At 39.6% G+C, this 13,931-nt stretch overlaps 1 protein-coding gene and 1 long non-coding RNA gene across 3 annotated transcripts in view; one reads left to right on the top strand and one right to left on the bottom strand.

The window, feature by feature from the left end:
* The window catches only part of LOC139019912 (uncharacterized), a 210,697-nt gene that overhangs the window by 178,133 nt on the left and 18,633 nt on the right, over window positions 1-13,931 (bottom strand). The gene's annotated exons all lie outside the window — the stretch shown is intronic.
* Window positions 1-13,931, top strand: part of PNPT1 (polyribonucleotide nucleotidyltransferase 1) — a 44,583-nt gene that overhangs the window by 21,982 nt on the left and 8,670 nt on the right. For both annotated transcript variants that reach the window (XM_070429242.1, XM_070429243.1), the window contains exons 14-18: window positions 3,529-3,599; window positions 4,839-4,875; window positions 7,434-7,500; window positions 10,109-10,198; window positions 12,824-12,877. In XM_070429242.1, the coding sequence (XP_070285343.1) occupies window positions 3,529-3,599; window positions 4,839-4,875; window positions 7,434-7,500; window positions 10,109-10,198; window positions 12,824-12,877 (319 nt within the window). The remainder of the gene's footprint in view (window positions 1-3,528; window positions 3,600-4,838; window positions 4,876-7,433; window positions 7,501-10,108; window positions 10,199-12,823; window positions 12,878-13,931) is intronic.

Genomic DNA, 13,931 nt, shown 5'->3' with positions numbered 1-13,931 from the left:
TTGCTTAATTAGATCTAATAGAGGTGCATTATGTGGATGCTGTAAGTTTTTATCATATGGAATGTACTAATCAGATTAATATCTAATTTTTTTAATTTCTTAAAAGCTTTTTTGAGGTACATATAATTGAGTTGCTCAGATTCCTTAGTTTATGGGATATTGTCTATTCAAGATCCTCAATTTATTTTCTCCGTTTAGTATGTACCTCAGTCTATTCTTTTCCCTTACATGGGCACCCATTCTCTTGTATTTAACATGTATGTGTATCTGTTGTTTTGTGTATATTATGCTTTGTACCTCCTTTTTCTTCTATTAATCCCTAATTTAACTTTGCCAATCTAATGGGTACAAAGTGGTGTATCATTGTTTTCATTTGTGTTGCCCTAATTATGAGTGAGATATTCTATAATAATAAAAGCATAATATGCAAATTGACTGAACGGCCGAACACCAGAACGACCATCTGGATGACCATGCTATGACACGCACTGGTGCTAGGCCAGATTGGTCGGGAGGCCCCACCATCGCCCCACGAGTGCCCCGCAGAGGGAGGCCCAGGCCACCAGCCGGTGGGGCGATCAATCGGGTGGGTGGGGCTCCGCGATCACCCCTAAGAGGGAGGCCCAGGCCACCCTCTGCAGGGCAATCAATCAGGGGGCTCCATGATCAATCGCCCCGCAGGGGGAGGCCCAGGCTACCCGGCCAGCAGCGCTGTAAGAGGGCATAGCAGGGCTGAGGGACATCCCCCAAGAACCCCCCTTTGCTCCCGAGTGCACAAATTTCATGCACTTGGCCTCTAGTCTTTATGTAATAGCCAGTCACTGTATAAACCATACCTTGGGGGGCTGTACACCTCTAGGACCCTATTTTCACATAGTGTCCCTGGAGCTGTGTGCAAAGTGGTAGCACTGGTTCAGGTTTGCTCTTTTTTGGTTTATCTGTTCATATTCTTTGGGCAATTTTTTTTCAGTATGGTTAACTGTCTTTTTTCTGCTATTTTTCAGTGATTTCTTAAGTGTTTCATAAGTTACTCCTTTCAGTAACCAGAATTTGTATGTATTATCTCCCTCTTTCTCATATGCCTTTTAACTTTTTTTGTGGTAGCCTACTATGTGTCTACTACTGTATGTCTACAATGAACCTGAAATCTTTAGTTTTGATGTAATTAATCCTTCCCTGTTCTTTTGTGGTTTGTGTTTTTCAAGTCATATTTAGGAATTTCCTTCCTTACCCCAAAGTCACAAAAATATGCACTTACTTTCTTGTCTATTAATGTTATAGTTTTAGCTTTCAAATTTAGACCATAAATCTATCTTGGAGTTTATTCCTGCACATGGTGCAAGGTGATCAATCGGGCGATTGATCAATTTTACAAAATTGTTTTTTAGTATTTCATTTTTTTTCCCATTGATTTGCAATGTCACCTTATTTTCAAAGTTTACAAATACATTTTGAAATATATCCTCCATTTTTCTATGCGTTTCCTGGCCCATTTTCAAATTGTTTTAATTATTACCATCTTAGTATATCTTAATATATGAAAAGCAAATCCTTTTTATTCTCCCCTCTCCTTCTATTATTGTCTTAGGTATTATGTTACATTTGTGCCTTCGTTTGAATTTTACTATTATATCAAGTTCTGAAAAATATTTAGATTTAAATTTCACTGAATTTATGAATTCATTTGAGAAATGTTATTTTTACAATTTAAATCAGTCTTTACAATGAATATAGTCTACCTCACTTTTGAGTCAGGTTTTTTATGCCTCTTAATAAAGTTTTTTAAATAACTCCATTAGGATATTACACATACTTCTGCTAACCGTTCTGACACTCTCTGCCTTTTAATTGGAATGTTTAGTCCATTAATGTTCAGTTTAAGTAGTGATGTGATTGAACTTAGGTCTGTCATTTCATTATTAGTTTTGTTTGGCCCCTCTGTTTTTGTTTTTCTGTTCTTTCTGACTTCTTTTTGGATTAATCAAGTTTTGGTTTTTTTAATTTCATTTTAATTTGTCTATTTGCATTTTAGCTATACCTCTGCATTTTTCAATGGTTACCATAGAGATTACAATATACAACTTTAACTTTTCAGTCTTTCTAGAGTTAATTTTGTACCACTTCACATATAATGAGGAAGTTTGCAACCATTTAGGTCTATTTATTCCTTCTTCCATTCTTTATACTGTAGTTGGCTTAAGAGCTACATCTACATGTTATAAACTCCACAAGGCTATGTTAAAACTTTTATTTCAGTCATATGTATTTTAAAGAAGGTAAGAGGGAAAGATTTTTTTTATATATATTGACCCATATATTTACCATTTCTAATACTTTTTATTTCTTCCTGAAGATCCATGTTTACAACTAATCCTCCGTTAGTATTGTCCTGTGGGTTTTCTGACAATTCAAATAAATTTATTTGAAATGTCTTTATTTTGCATTTAAACACAAAGAATCTTTTTGCTGGATATAGATTTTGTGTTTTGGAGTGGTGGGTTTTTTTGGGGGGAGGGACTGTTTGTTTGTTTGTTTGTTTTGCACATAAAGATGTTCCAGTGCAGTTTTCCCCTCCATTTTCAGCTGATAAAAAGTTGGGACTCATTCAAATCATTGTTCATTGTACATTATTGTTTTCTTCTGGGTACTTTCAGGATATTGTCTTTCGTTTTCAGCAGTATGACTGTGAACAGTGTGGTTTTCTTTGTATTTATCCTGCTAACAGTTTCCTGAGCTTGAACCTATAAATTTGTCTTTCATTTAACTTGAGAAATTTCAGCCATAATTTCTTCAAATATTTTTTGGTATCTCACTCTCTTTTCTCTCCTTCTGGGATTGCAAGCACATCTGTTAGTCCTCTTGAAATTGTCCCACAGGTCCCTGAGACTATGTTCTCCCTCCATTCCTTCTATTCTTTAGATTGGGCAATTTCTATTAATCTGTCTTCTTGTTCACTGACTCTTGTTATCTCCTTTCATTTATGAGATAACATATTTTTCAGTTTTAGAATTTCCATTTGGGTTTTTTTTTATGTCCTTGAATATAATAGCTATTGAAAGTCCTTGTCTGTTAATCTAACATCTGAATTAGCTCAGGGTTAATCTCTATTCATTGTCTTTTCCTCTTGAGGATGGGTCCCATTTCCTATTTTTTTGTAGGTTGTATCCTGAATGTTTTGAATGATATATTGTAGAGTCTCTGGATTATGTTAAGTCCCTTCAAAGAAGATTAATTTTTTTTAATGCAGTTTTATTGGCTGGACCTTCATTGAGGCTTTCTTTATGGTCAGGTTTTATGAATATTCCTTCCTCCTCCCCTAGCACTTCTAGTACAGTGCTTTACATATGTAGTCTATGTGATATTAGACCTTCGGGTTATTGATGATTATTGTATTAAGTACCATGTGTAGATTTGTATAGATTATACTTATCACATTTCTGTAAGAGCTAATTGGGTTCTTCAGATATTTCTCATTTTCATCTTTGCTGTTAGTAAACTAAAGCCTGACAAATTTTGTTTCTTCTTTAGGTGTTTTGTACTGTCACATTTGATTCATTAGAATCCAGTATTAAGTCGGACCGAATTATGACAGCTATGAAGTAAGTTATGTTTTTAGGTTATGATGTCCCCATGTATAATTGAAGCTCATGTGGTATATTATTATTCATTATTCTTTTTTAAGACCTGTACCTCTCTACTTTTTTCTATTTACATAATTGTAATTTCAAGGGACTTTTTATATTATCTAACTCATTGGTCAAAACAAATATTGGTAAAGAATTTAATTCTTTAATATGGGTACATTTAGTTTATTCTCTGTCTCTAGAACCATTCCTCAGGACAGATTTCCGAGTTAATCTTTAATGGATAGATTTTTCTGTTACGAAGAAGAGAGCAAGTAAAAAGCAGGAATCCAGTTGCTGAAATGAATCTGATGGCTGTTACTAAATGATAAAACCTTGTCTAATCCCAAGGCACATTTGAATTTGTGTTCAGAAATACTTGGCTCTCTTCTGTTCCTAAAACATCAGCAATAAAATCCTATTGGCCAATTTCATATGATAAGAATCTATATTACAATCCCCACTAGCATTACTGCATCAATGTCCTAGGACTCATGGCCACCAAAGCTCTTTCTTTTCACAGTGCCTAACAGGGTTGCTTCCCTTTCCCTGGTTAAGGGTTTTGAAAGACTACAGGACTGCCTCCCTCTTCCTACTGCCCAACTGATGAGGATAATCTCCTGTATCTTCATGATAGCATCACTAATTGTTTTTCATGTATCTAATAAAATTGACAGTGAAGCTGTTTGTATAATATTGGAATGTTCATCATAATCATAATCCTTTGGAGGAGCTCTTATACTTTGTATTATAAATTCTCATCTGGGCCAAAACTTGGTTGCCCTGCTCTTCTTCACACTGACTCTTTTTTTAAGGAGCCAACACAGCTTCAAACCCTGAAAAGATCTTTGCCTGTCAGCTATATCATTTCAGTTACTGATCTTCAATTCACATTTGACTGGGAGAAAGATCCTTAGACTTAACTAATGAGTTTATAACATTTATGATTCTCCCAATAGTTAATACTTTAAAAGATGGTTTTCGTATTCAAATCTGGATATTTAAGTGCAAAACTGTCTTCCTAAATCTGTGCAGAATTCAATCATTAGCCCCAGAAAAAATACTGTCTCTGACATCCTTCTAATTCTCCTCGTTTTCAGTTTCAGACCAACTCTCTAATACCCAATTGTGTTGTTTTTTAAATCCCTTTTAATTATTTATTGAAATAAATTTGTATCTGTATAATGGTTTGAATATTATGCTTTTTGTTTGTAGTGGAGTAAAAGATAAAAATTTCATGCTGCACTATGAGGTAAGGTGAATTTTTTATTATTAAAATATTTTATGAAAAATGTTTAGGATACAGCAAAGTTGAAAGAATTTTACAATGAATATCTGTATACCCACTACCTAGGTCCTACCATTTACATTTTACTATGCTAGTTTTATCATATATCTGTTAAGGTGGATTTGGGGACTTTTACTTTATTGCATACAGAAGGGATTTAGAAAGATAAGTAGTAGTTTTCCAATCAGCAACTTCTGTTCTGAGTCATACATTAAAGTATAGTAGGCAATATTGTTTTAGTCAAGAAAGAGTTGTACTTATTCACATGTGTCAAACAACAATCGGGCTTTTCAAATACCTCAACTGGCAAATTACCTTCTCTCTTATACTTCATTTATATGTTCATATTTTTACTCAGTTGATTTGCAGTCAAAGAACTGATGTATTTAATATTAAAGCACTTTGTATGAAATTATTACATCTAATTGAGTTTGTGATTGACTTTATTCACAACTTATTGTAAAGGACCAGACATGACATATAATACTTTAATTTTATTATTTAAAGCATAGACACTGGAAGGCTATTGTAAAACAGCAAGTCACTTCACCTTTGAGTGACTGTTGTTGGCTTCCCCAAATCCCAATATCTCAATTTTGGTGAACCTATTATAATTAATAGAGAACAGTTCATGTAATATGTGCTAGAAAATATCCATAAACCTGGTGACTTTCACAAATCAGGTGTCCCTTATAAATGTCCTCTTGTGGATATACCCAAGTGCTATAGAAGCACATCCTCTATCATGAGCTAAAGAGCCCATAGCAATCTATTTTAAAAGGGCAGCTCTGAAATGTGTAGCTCTAGCTGATATTGGGAAAGAGGTAGGGGAGGGCGTAGGACAAAACTATGGGCTATGTTGTATCATCACATTTTTTTAAATAGTTTTATTGTAAAGTAAAATACAGGTAATGAAAACTATGTAAAACGACATATGGTTTAATGAGTTTTTATAAGGCAGGCACTCATGTAACCTCCACACAAATCAGAAAATAGAATGTTACCATTCCACATTTTTCATCCCAGTCTCAACACCCTTTTTCCCCTAAAAGTAACTTCTCTCCTGAGTTTTCTATAATCACTGCCTTGTGTTTTTAGTGTACATGCCTAGCTACTATAGTTTAGTCTTGCCCATTTAAAATTTTTGGTATTTCAAGTCTCTTTTAACCCACAGATTTCTTCTTCATTACATTCATTTCTTTATAATCTGTCTGAGGCCTCAGAGCCATTTGAACTATAGAATTCACCAGTCAGGGTGGTGCTGCACTCATGGTGCAGTTCAGGACGTTCCTCTGTCCTCCTATCTCCTGCAAATTGACTGCTAAATCCAGAACTTAATCAGATTCCTTTAATTCATCACTCCTTAAAAATATTTTGTTTCGAAAAACTGGAATTCCAGATTTTTATGGTTAATTTCCCAATTTTTTAAATTATCACAACTAATTCATATCCCTTAAGACAACATAATCCTATATAATAAAAGAGTAATATGCAAATCGACCAAACGGTGGAACAACTGGTCGCTATGATGCGAACTGACCACCAGGGGGCAGACACTTAACGCAGGAACTGCCCCCTGGTGGTCAGTGTGCTCCCACACAGGGAGCTCCGCTCAGCCAGAAGCTGGGCTGACAGCTGGTGAGCGCAGCAATGGTGGTGGGAGCCTCTCCCACCTCTGCAGCAGCGCTAAGGATATCTGACTGACGGCTCAGGCCTGCTCCCCGTGAGCCGTCAGTCGGACATCCCCCAATGGCTCCCAGACTGCGAAAGGGCACAGGCCGGGCTGAGGGACTCTCCCCCCCCCCCCCCCCCCCCCCACCACCACCACCAAGTGCACAAATGTCATGCACCAGGCCTCTAGTAATCAAATAAAAGTTTACAACCTCTGTCTAAAGTAAAACCCTTACTGGAAAAGATCTGTTTCCTCCAGTGTGGATTTTTTTTTTAATCTGGCCTTGTTTTGGATTGTGTTTTTTTTTTGTCTTATTATAAAAATATATTTTGCCCTGACCATTGTGGCTCAGTTGGTTGGAGTATTGTCTGATAGACCAAAGGGTCACATATTCGGTTTCTGCTCAGGGCACATACATGAGTTACAGTCAGATCCCAGCTGGGCGAGTACAGGAGGGAGGCAACCTTTGTTTCTCTTACAGCGGTGTTTCTTTTCTCTTTCCTCTCTCCCTCTTCCTTCCTCTCTCTATAAAAATAATAAAACATATTCTCAGGTGAAAAAATATATACTTGTTATTGTTAATAATTTAAATTTATGGTATAAATTTCTATAACTATTCACTTCCCACCTGATTCACAATACACTAGAAATACTTGCTTTTAGCAATACAGTGTATATATGGATGTCCAGACATTTTCTCTGTGTGTGTATGTATCTATATCCTTTTTTTATTTTAACAAATTGGAATGCTACAGTTTTGTAACTTGTTTTATTATTTTGGTAATATATCTTGGATATCTTTCCATGCCAGTTATATATGTATGTGGGTTTGTTTTGTTTTGTTTTTAAGTTTCCTCCTTATGCAACAAATGAAATTGGCAAAGTCACTGGTGTAAATAGAAGAGAACTTGGGCATGGTGAGTACAAATTTGTAAACTTATATGGTATTCTTACAGAGACATTTTTTTTTGCTATTTTTTTTTATTTTTATTTTTTTTTAATTAAATCTTTATTGTTCAGATTATTACAGTTGTTCCGCTTTTTTCCCCCCCCATAGCTCCCCTCCACCCGGTTCCCACCCCACCCTCTGCCCTTACCCCCACCACCCACTGTTCTCATCCATAGGTGTACAATTTTTGTCCAGTCTCTTCCCACACCCCCCTCACCCCTTTCCCCACTGAGAAGTCAGTCCACTCCCTTTCTATGCCCCTAATTCTGTTACATTCACCAGTTTATTCTGTTCATCAGATTATTTATTCACTTGATTTTTAGATTCACTTGTTGATAGATGTGTATTTGTTGTTCATAATTTATATCTTTACCTTTTTCTTCTTCCTCTTAAAGGATACCTTTCAGCATTTCATATAATACTGGTTTGGTGGTGATGAACTCCTTTAGCTTTTTCTTATCTGTGAAGCTCTTTATCTGACCTTTAATTCAGAATGATAGCTTTGCTGGGTAAAGCTTTGCTAGGTCTAGATTGTAGGTTCTTGCTATTCATCACTTTGAATATTTCTTGGCACTCCCTTCTGGCCTGCATAGTTTCTGTTGAGAAATCAGCTGACAGTCGTATGGGTACTCCCTTGTAGGTAACTGATTGTTTTTCTCTTGCTGCTTTTAAGATTTTCTCTTTGTCTTTTGCCCTTGGCATTTTAATTATGATGTGTCTTGGTGTGGTCCTCTTTGGATTCCTTTTGTTTGGGGTTCTCTGTGCTTCCTGGACTTGGAAGTCTATTTCTTTCACCAGGTAGGGGAAGTTTTCTGTCATTATTTCTTCAAACAGGTTTTCAATATCTTGCTCTCTCTCTTCTTCTGACACCCCTATAATTCGGATGTTGGTACGCTTGAAGTTGTCCCAGAGGTTCCTTACACTATCTTCATATTTTTGGATTCTTTTTTCTTTTTGTTTTTCCAGTTGGGTGATTTTTGCTTCTTCGTATTTCAAATCTTTGACTTGATTCTTGCGATCTTCTAGTCTGCTGTTGGAACTCTGCAAAATATCCTTCATTTCAGTCAGTGCATGCTTAATTTCTAGTTGGTCCTTTTTCATAACCTCGAGGGTCTCACTAGATTTCTTGAGGGTCTCACTAAATTTATCAGCAGTTTCTAGAAAATTCTTGAAAAACCTTAAAAGTGTGGTTTTAACACATTGTATTTGGGAAACGTATTTATACGTTCTACCAGTGTAGTAGAGCACGGGATAAAAACTACCCACAAACAATGTGTTAAACTCTATATCCAGTAGTTTGCTTTCCTCCATTTCTGTCATTTGTGACCTGTTTCTTTGTCTCCGCATTTTTTATGCTTCCCTGTGTTGATACAGTGGCTTTCTGTGCTAGGTGTCCTATAGGGCCCAGTAGCTCAGCCTCCCCAATTACCTGAGGTGGACACTCTTGGTGCACCCCTTTGTGGGCTTTGTGCACAGTCTTGTTGTAGTTAAGCCTTGATTGTTGTAGGTATCACTGGGAGGAATTGACCTCCAGGCCAATTGGCTGTGAGAATCAGCTGTGTCTGCAGTCGGAGAACTTCTGTGCTGGAGACCCTTCTGGGGCAAGACTTGCTTCAGTGGGGCTTTGGTGCTCACTGAGTCTGCCCCCTGAGTGTGTCGCTTAGAGATCTGAGGAGTTGTAATCTGGATGGTCCCACTCTGACCACTGGGTACAGTGGCTCTTGGATCTCTAAGGAGGTGCTAATTTAGCCTCTGCCCGAGGCTACCCAGCAGGAGCTATGGAGAGATCTGCAGATTCCTCTTCTTTGTTTGGGGTTTGGAGGAGCCCAGATGAGGCCCACCTGTGAAGCAATGCAAGCTGCTGTGGGGCCTTGGACCTTCTTTTGGAAGTTCTGAGTCTCTCTGATTCAGCTGCAATTTGTTAGGTAATTTTCAGGTTGCAAAGGGCCAGGCCTTTCATATGCAAAAGCCTCTGTGCACAGCTTGGGTGGGGCGGGGTCTCAGGGGATCAACAGGGCGGAGCAAGCAGCTATGGCTGCTCCCCAGTCCTACCCTAAGAGGCCCCGCGTCTCAGTGTCCCGGTAATCGCTGCAAGCACCTCTGAGAGAAAGCCTCCCTCGAGTTCTGCCCGATGCCAGACAGTCCAGTTTCTCCCCGTATGAGTCTGGGTCCCCAGAGACTCACCCGGAACTGGAGTTCAGAGCAGTCAGGAGCTTGAGACTCCCTCCCAATAGAAAAAGACAACCGTGTCCTCGGCCACCAGCCCTCTCCTCGTGCGCCATGTCCTCAGCCGCCAGTCCTCTCCTCGTGCGCCGCATCCTCAGCTGCCAGCCCTTTCGGCGTGCGCCTCCATACCTCTGCCCTTTACTTCCGCACCTCCTCTGAGTCTCAGTGCTTTTCTCTTTCCTTCTAGTTGTAGAATTTCCACTCAGCCAGCCTTCCTATGGTTCTGGATGATGCCCGTTTTGTCTTTTAGTTGTATTTTTGAAGTGGTTGTGCGAGGCAGCAATTTCCGGTGTTTACGTATGTCGCCATCTTGGTTTCTCTCTTGCTCATTATTTTTTATTCTAATTTAGGTGCTCTTGCTGAGAAAGCTCTGTATCCTGTTATTCCCAAAGATTTTCCTTTCACCATAAGAGTCACATCTGAAGTCCTGGAGTCAAATGGTATGATATTGAAATATATTATTCCTAGTCAAAAAGATCAGATTCCCTGTTATATTCTTTTTTTTAAAATACATTTTTTATTGATTTCAGAGAGGGAGGGAGAAGGAGAGAGAAACATCAATGATGAGAAAGAATCATCGACTGGCTGCCTCCTACACACCCCCTGCTGGGCATCGAGCCCTGACCCCAAGCATGCCCTTGATCGGAATTGAACCCAGGACCTTTCAGTCCACAGGTTGATGCTCTATCCACTGAGCCAAACCAGCTAGGGCACCCATGTTATATTCTTAACTTTTCAGAACTAATGTTACATTGTTTATTACTACAGTGTGTTTAGTTAATCATAGACTTGACTGAATCTGTTTTACCTAATTAGATGTTTTGAAAGCAATGTAAAACAAATATTTCTCTTTATCTGTTACTAGAGGCCAGGTGCATGAAATTCATGTACTTGGGGTGGGGAGGTCCCTCAGCCCAGCCTGCACCCTCTTGTAGTCTGGGACCTCTCGCTCCTTACCGCCCGCCTGCTCACTGTCCTTACCATTAGGCTTGCTGCTCCTTAGCGCTACCAAGGAGGTGGGAGAGGCTCCCACCACCACTGCTGCACTCGCCAGCCATGAGCCCGGCTTCTGGCTGAGTGGCGCTCCCCCTGTGGGAGTGTATTGACCACCGGGGGCAGCTCCTGCATTGAGCGTCTGCCCCCAGGTGGTCAGTGCGCATCATAGCAACCAGTCGTTCCACTGTTCAGTCGATTTGCATATTAGGTTTTTAATAAAAGGCTAATATGCAAATAGACTGAACGGTGGAACAACCAAACTGGTCACCATGACGTGTGCTGACATCAGGGGTGTGTGTGGAACATGGTGGGTGTTGGCCACGGCGGGATGGTGGAGCAGGTGAGCGGGAACACCAGACCAAGGTGGGGTGCCAGTTACTGCCATCGGGGTAGCCTCTGGTGGTTACTGAAAATTCTTTGCTCCCATGGGCTATGGTCCTGCTGCCGGCGCCAGCCCTGCTCGCACCCGCTGCCAGCGCCGGAGCCACCACTCACACCCACTGCCAGCATCCGGCACTGTCCCTGATCACTCGGTGCTGTCAGCTGTGCAAGCAGTGGCTGCCAGCCCCAACCACCCCTCAGGACTTCTCCACCTCCCCCTGCTCCTGAGGGGAGATCAATTGGGGCCGACAGCCACCTCTCGTACCCACTGCCGGCAATAGCCCCGCTCACACCCACTGCCAGCACCGGCTCTGCTCGCAACTGCAGCCGGTGCCTGGTGCCAGTTCCAATCGCTTGGCGCCACGAGCAGTGGCTGCTGGCCTTGATTGCCCCTGAGGGCTTCTCCACCTCCCCCTGCTCCTAAGGGGTGATCGGGGCAGCAGCTGCCACTCGCAGTCGCTGATGGCCCAGCTCCACTCGCACCCGCTGCTGGCACCGGCCCCAATAGCTCTGCGTCTTCAGCGGGTGCGAGCAGGGCAGGTGCCGTCAGCGCGTGGGAAGGGCAGGAGTGGGAGCGGGACTGTCGGCAGACTGGAGCAGAGGCTGCGGTGGGAGGGGCCAGGCCGGGGGCGTGGAGGATGGGCCAAGACCCACCCCTATGCCTACCACAGCCTCACGGTCCACAGTTCCTTTCAAGGTGCACAAATTTGTGCATGGGCCCCTAGTATAGGATAAGAAATCCAGTTTGGGTTGTTTCTTTATTTTCACGAACCACAGAGCAAGGGCCAAAACTGAGTGATCCATTAGGCAAGGGGCACAGATATAAGTAAACCCCACAGAGAGAGGCTAGGTCAGTGATGGCGAACCTATGACACGCGAACTCATTTTTTTGGTTGATTTTTCTTTGTTAAATAGCATTTAAATATATAAAATAAATATCAAAAATATAAGTCTTTGTTTTACTATGGTTGCAAACATCAAAAATTTTCTATATGTGACCTGGCACCAGAGTTAAGTTAGGGTTTTTCAAAATGCTGACACGCCAAGCTCAAAAGGTTCGCCATCACTGGGCTAGGTTAAAAGGTCAAATTTAAATTTTTTTTAAAATCAGTCCATAGGTCAAGGCAAGGTAAGTCATTAAAGGCAGAAAGGGTACAGAATTCTCAAAGATGTAGCAGACATAGATCAGGTGGTCATAGATTGTTTGTTTGTTTTTTAAGCAAAATAAAGCAAGCTCAGAATTTAAACTAGAGATTGTTCTTTACTGGGTGTGGTTAGGCTCCTGCTTATGGTCCAGTGAGAGAGCCAAAGCCCTGTATCTTTAACTACTTCTGACTAAGCAACAAAAGAGTCATGCTAGTGGTTCTGGGAGGATTCTTAGAATCAGAATCTCTAGCACTGCTCTCTCTGATGATAAAAATTTTCAATTTCTTTGCTCTTCATTGATGGACTGAATTTACTTCAACTTAAATTTAGTAGCCAAATATAGCTAACAGCTATCATATATGCATCTTTATAGTTCATGATTTAAGAGAGCTTGCCTTAAGTGCTTTTAAAAAGACAAAAAGATTATTAAATTTCGTATTATAATTGAGTATTTATAAGGAAATAACCAGTACCAATAATTTTGTGTACATATGTATTTTTTAAATCAGTATATTATAAAGCAAATATTTTTCTTTTTGTAGGGTCATCTTCTATGGCATCTGCATGTTGTGGAAGTTTAGCATTAATGGATGCAGGTAAAAGAATTATGTCTCAAAACTTCTAATGCTTTATTATACAGTACTTGGTTAGTATAAAATACAAGATTTCTTTCAAATTGAATATTTATTAGTAAGACTTAGAGAAGTGATATTACAACTTACCAAACCAGGCCAGAAGCAAAGTAGTCACAAATATCTGCTGGCATTCCTATTTTTTTTGGCTAAAAGCACTACACTGAAATTGTTTACTTGCCCTTGGTGACCCAGTAAGCTTTCTCACCTTCCAAAAGGTGGAGAGCTCCACCTTTCACTAAAGTTGATTCCAGTAGTAGGACTGATAAGGGAAAATAACCATGTAATCATCCAGCCACTTTGTGTAAGTTATGAGAAGAACAATGCCACTCATAGAATGTACACATAATTTTAAGAAGGAAGACTACAAGTGGTTAAATATAATCTTTGAGTCTGAAACATTAAAAGGGAAAGAGTCAAAAACTTAAGAGTCTCTAATAACAATTATTGCCAAATAGTCACTAATGATGCTATTCGAGAAAGAAAAAGGAATCTAAAGTCACTCAAGAGGCCACACAAGGAGTTCCCCTATAAGTTTACACATTTACAGTACAAGTATGAAAGATAGGACAACCTATCGAAGGACAAAATAAAAGAATGGTGTGAATATATAACATTATCTAGGGAGATTAAAATTTAAGCCAAAGGGAAAAAAGCTAAAAGCAATTAAAGGTGTTTTTCTAGTTGTGTTCCATGGAAGGGAGACAATCTGATATTTAAGGTAACTAGTAGAATACTATTCCTATTTTCACCTTCAGGCATTCATTCAACACATCTTTATTGTATGCCACCCTTGTACCGATCACTGATCTTAGTAGGACACAAAACAAAGTCCCTGTCCCTGTGGAGCTTGCATTCATCAGTCTTGTAATCTCAGTTTGGAAAACACAGAACAAATTCTGAAAAAGGTGAACTGAAAAGAGATTATAAGAGTTTTCAACTGTTTTAAATGAATTCAGATCTTTTGATTTAGACAAAAATCCATCCCAAGTATGACAAGTACTTCAAGATGAGATAA

This window comes from Myotis yumanensis, unplaced genomic scaffold (genome assembly GCF_028538775.1).
Source record: "Myotis yumanensis isolate MYYU_CA2020_CCGP unplaced genomic scaffold, mMyoYum1.0.hap1 SCAF_11, whole genome shotgun sequence".
NCBI lineage: Eukaryota > Metazoa > Chordata > Mammalia > Chiroptera > Vespertilionidae > Myotis > Myotis yumanensis.
Note: the sequence above shows the minus strand (reverse complement) of the source record. Positions and strands in the feature narration are given on the sequence as shown.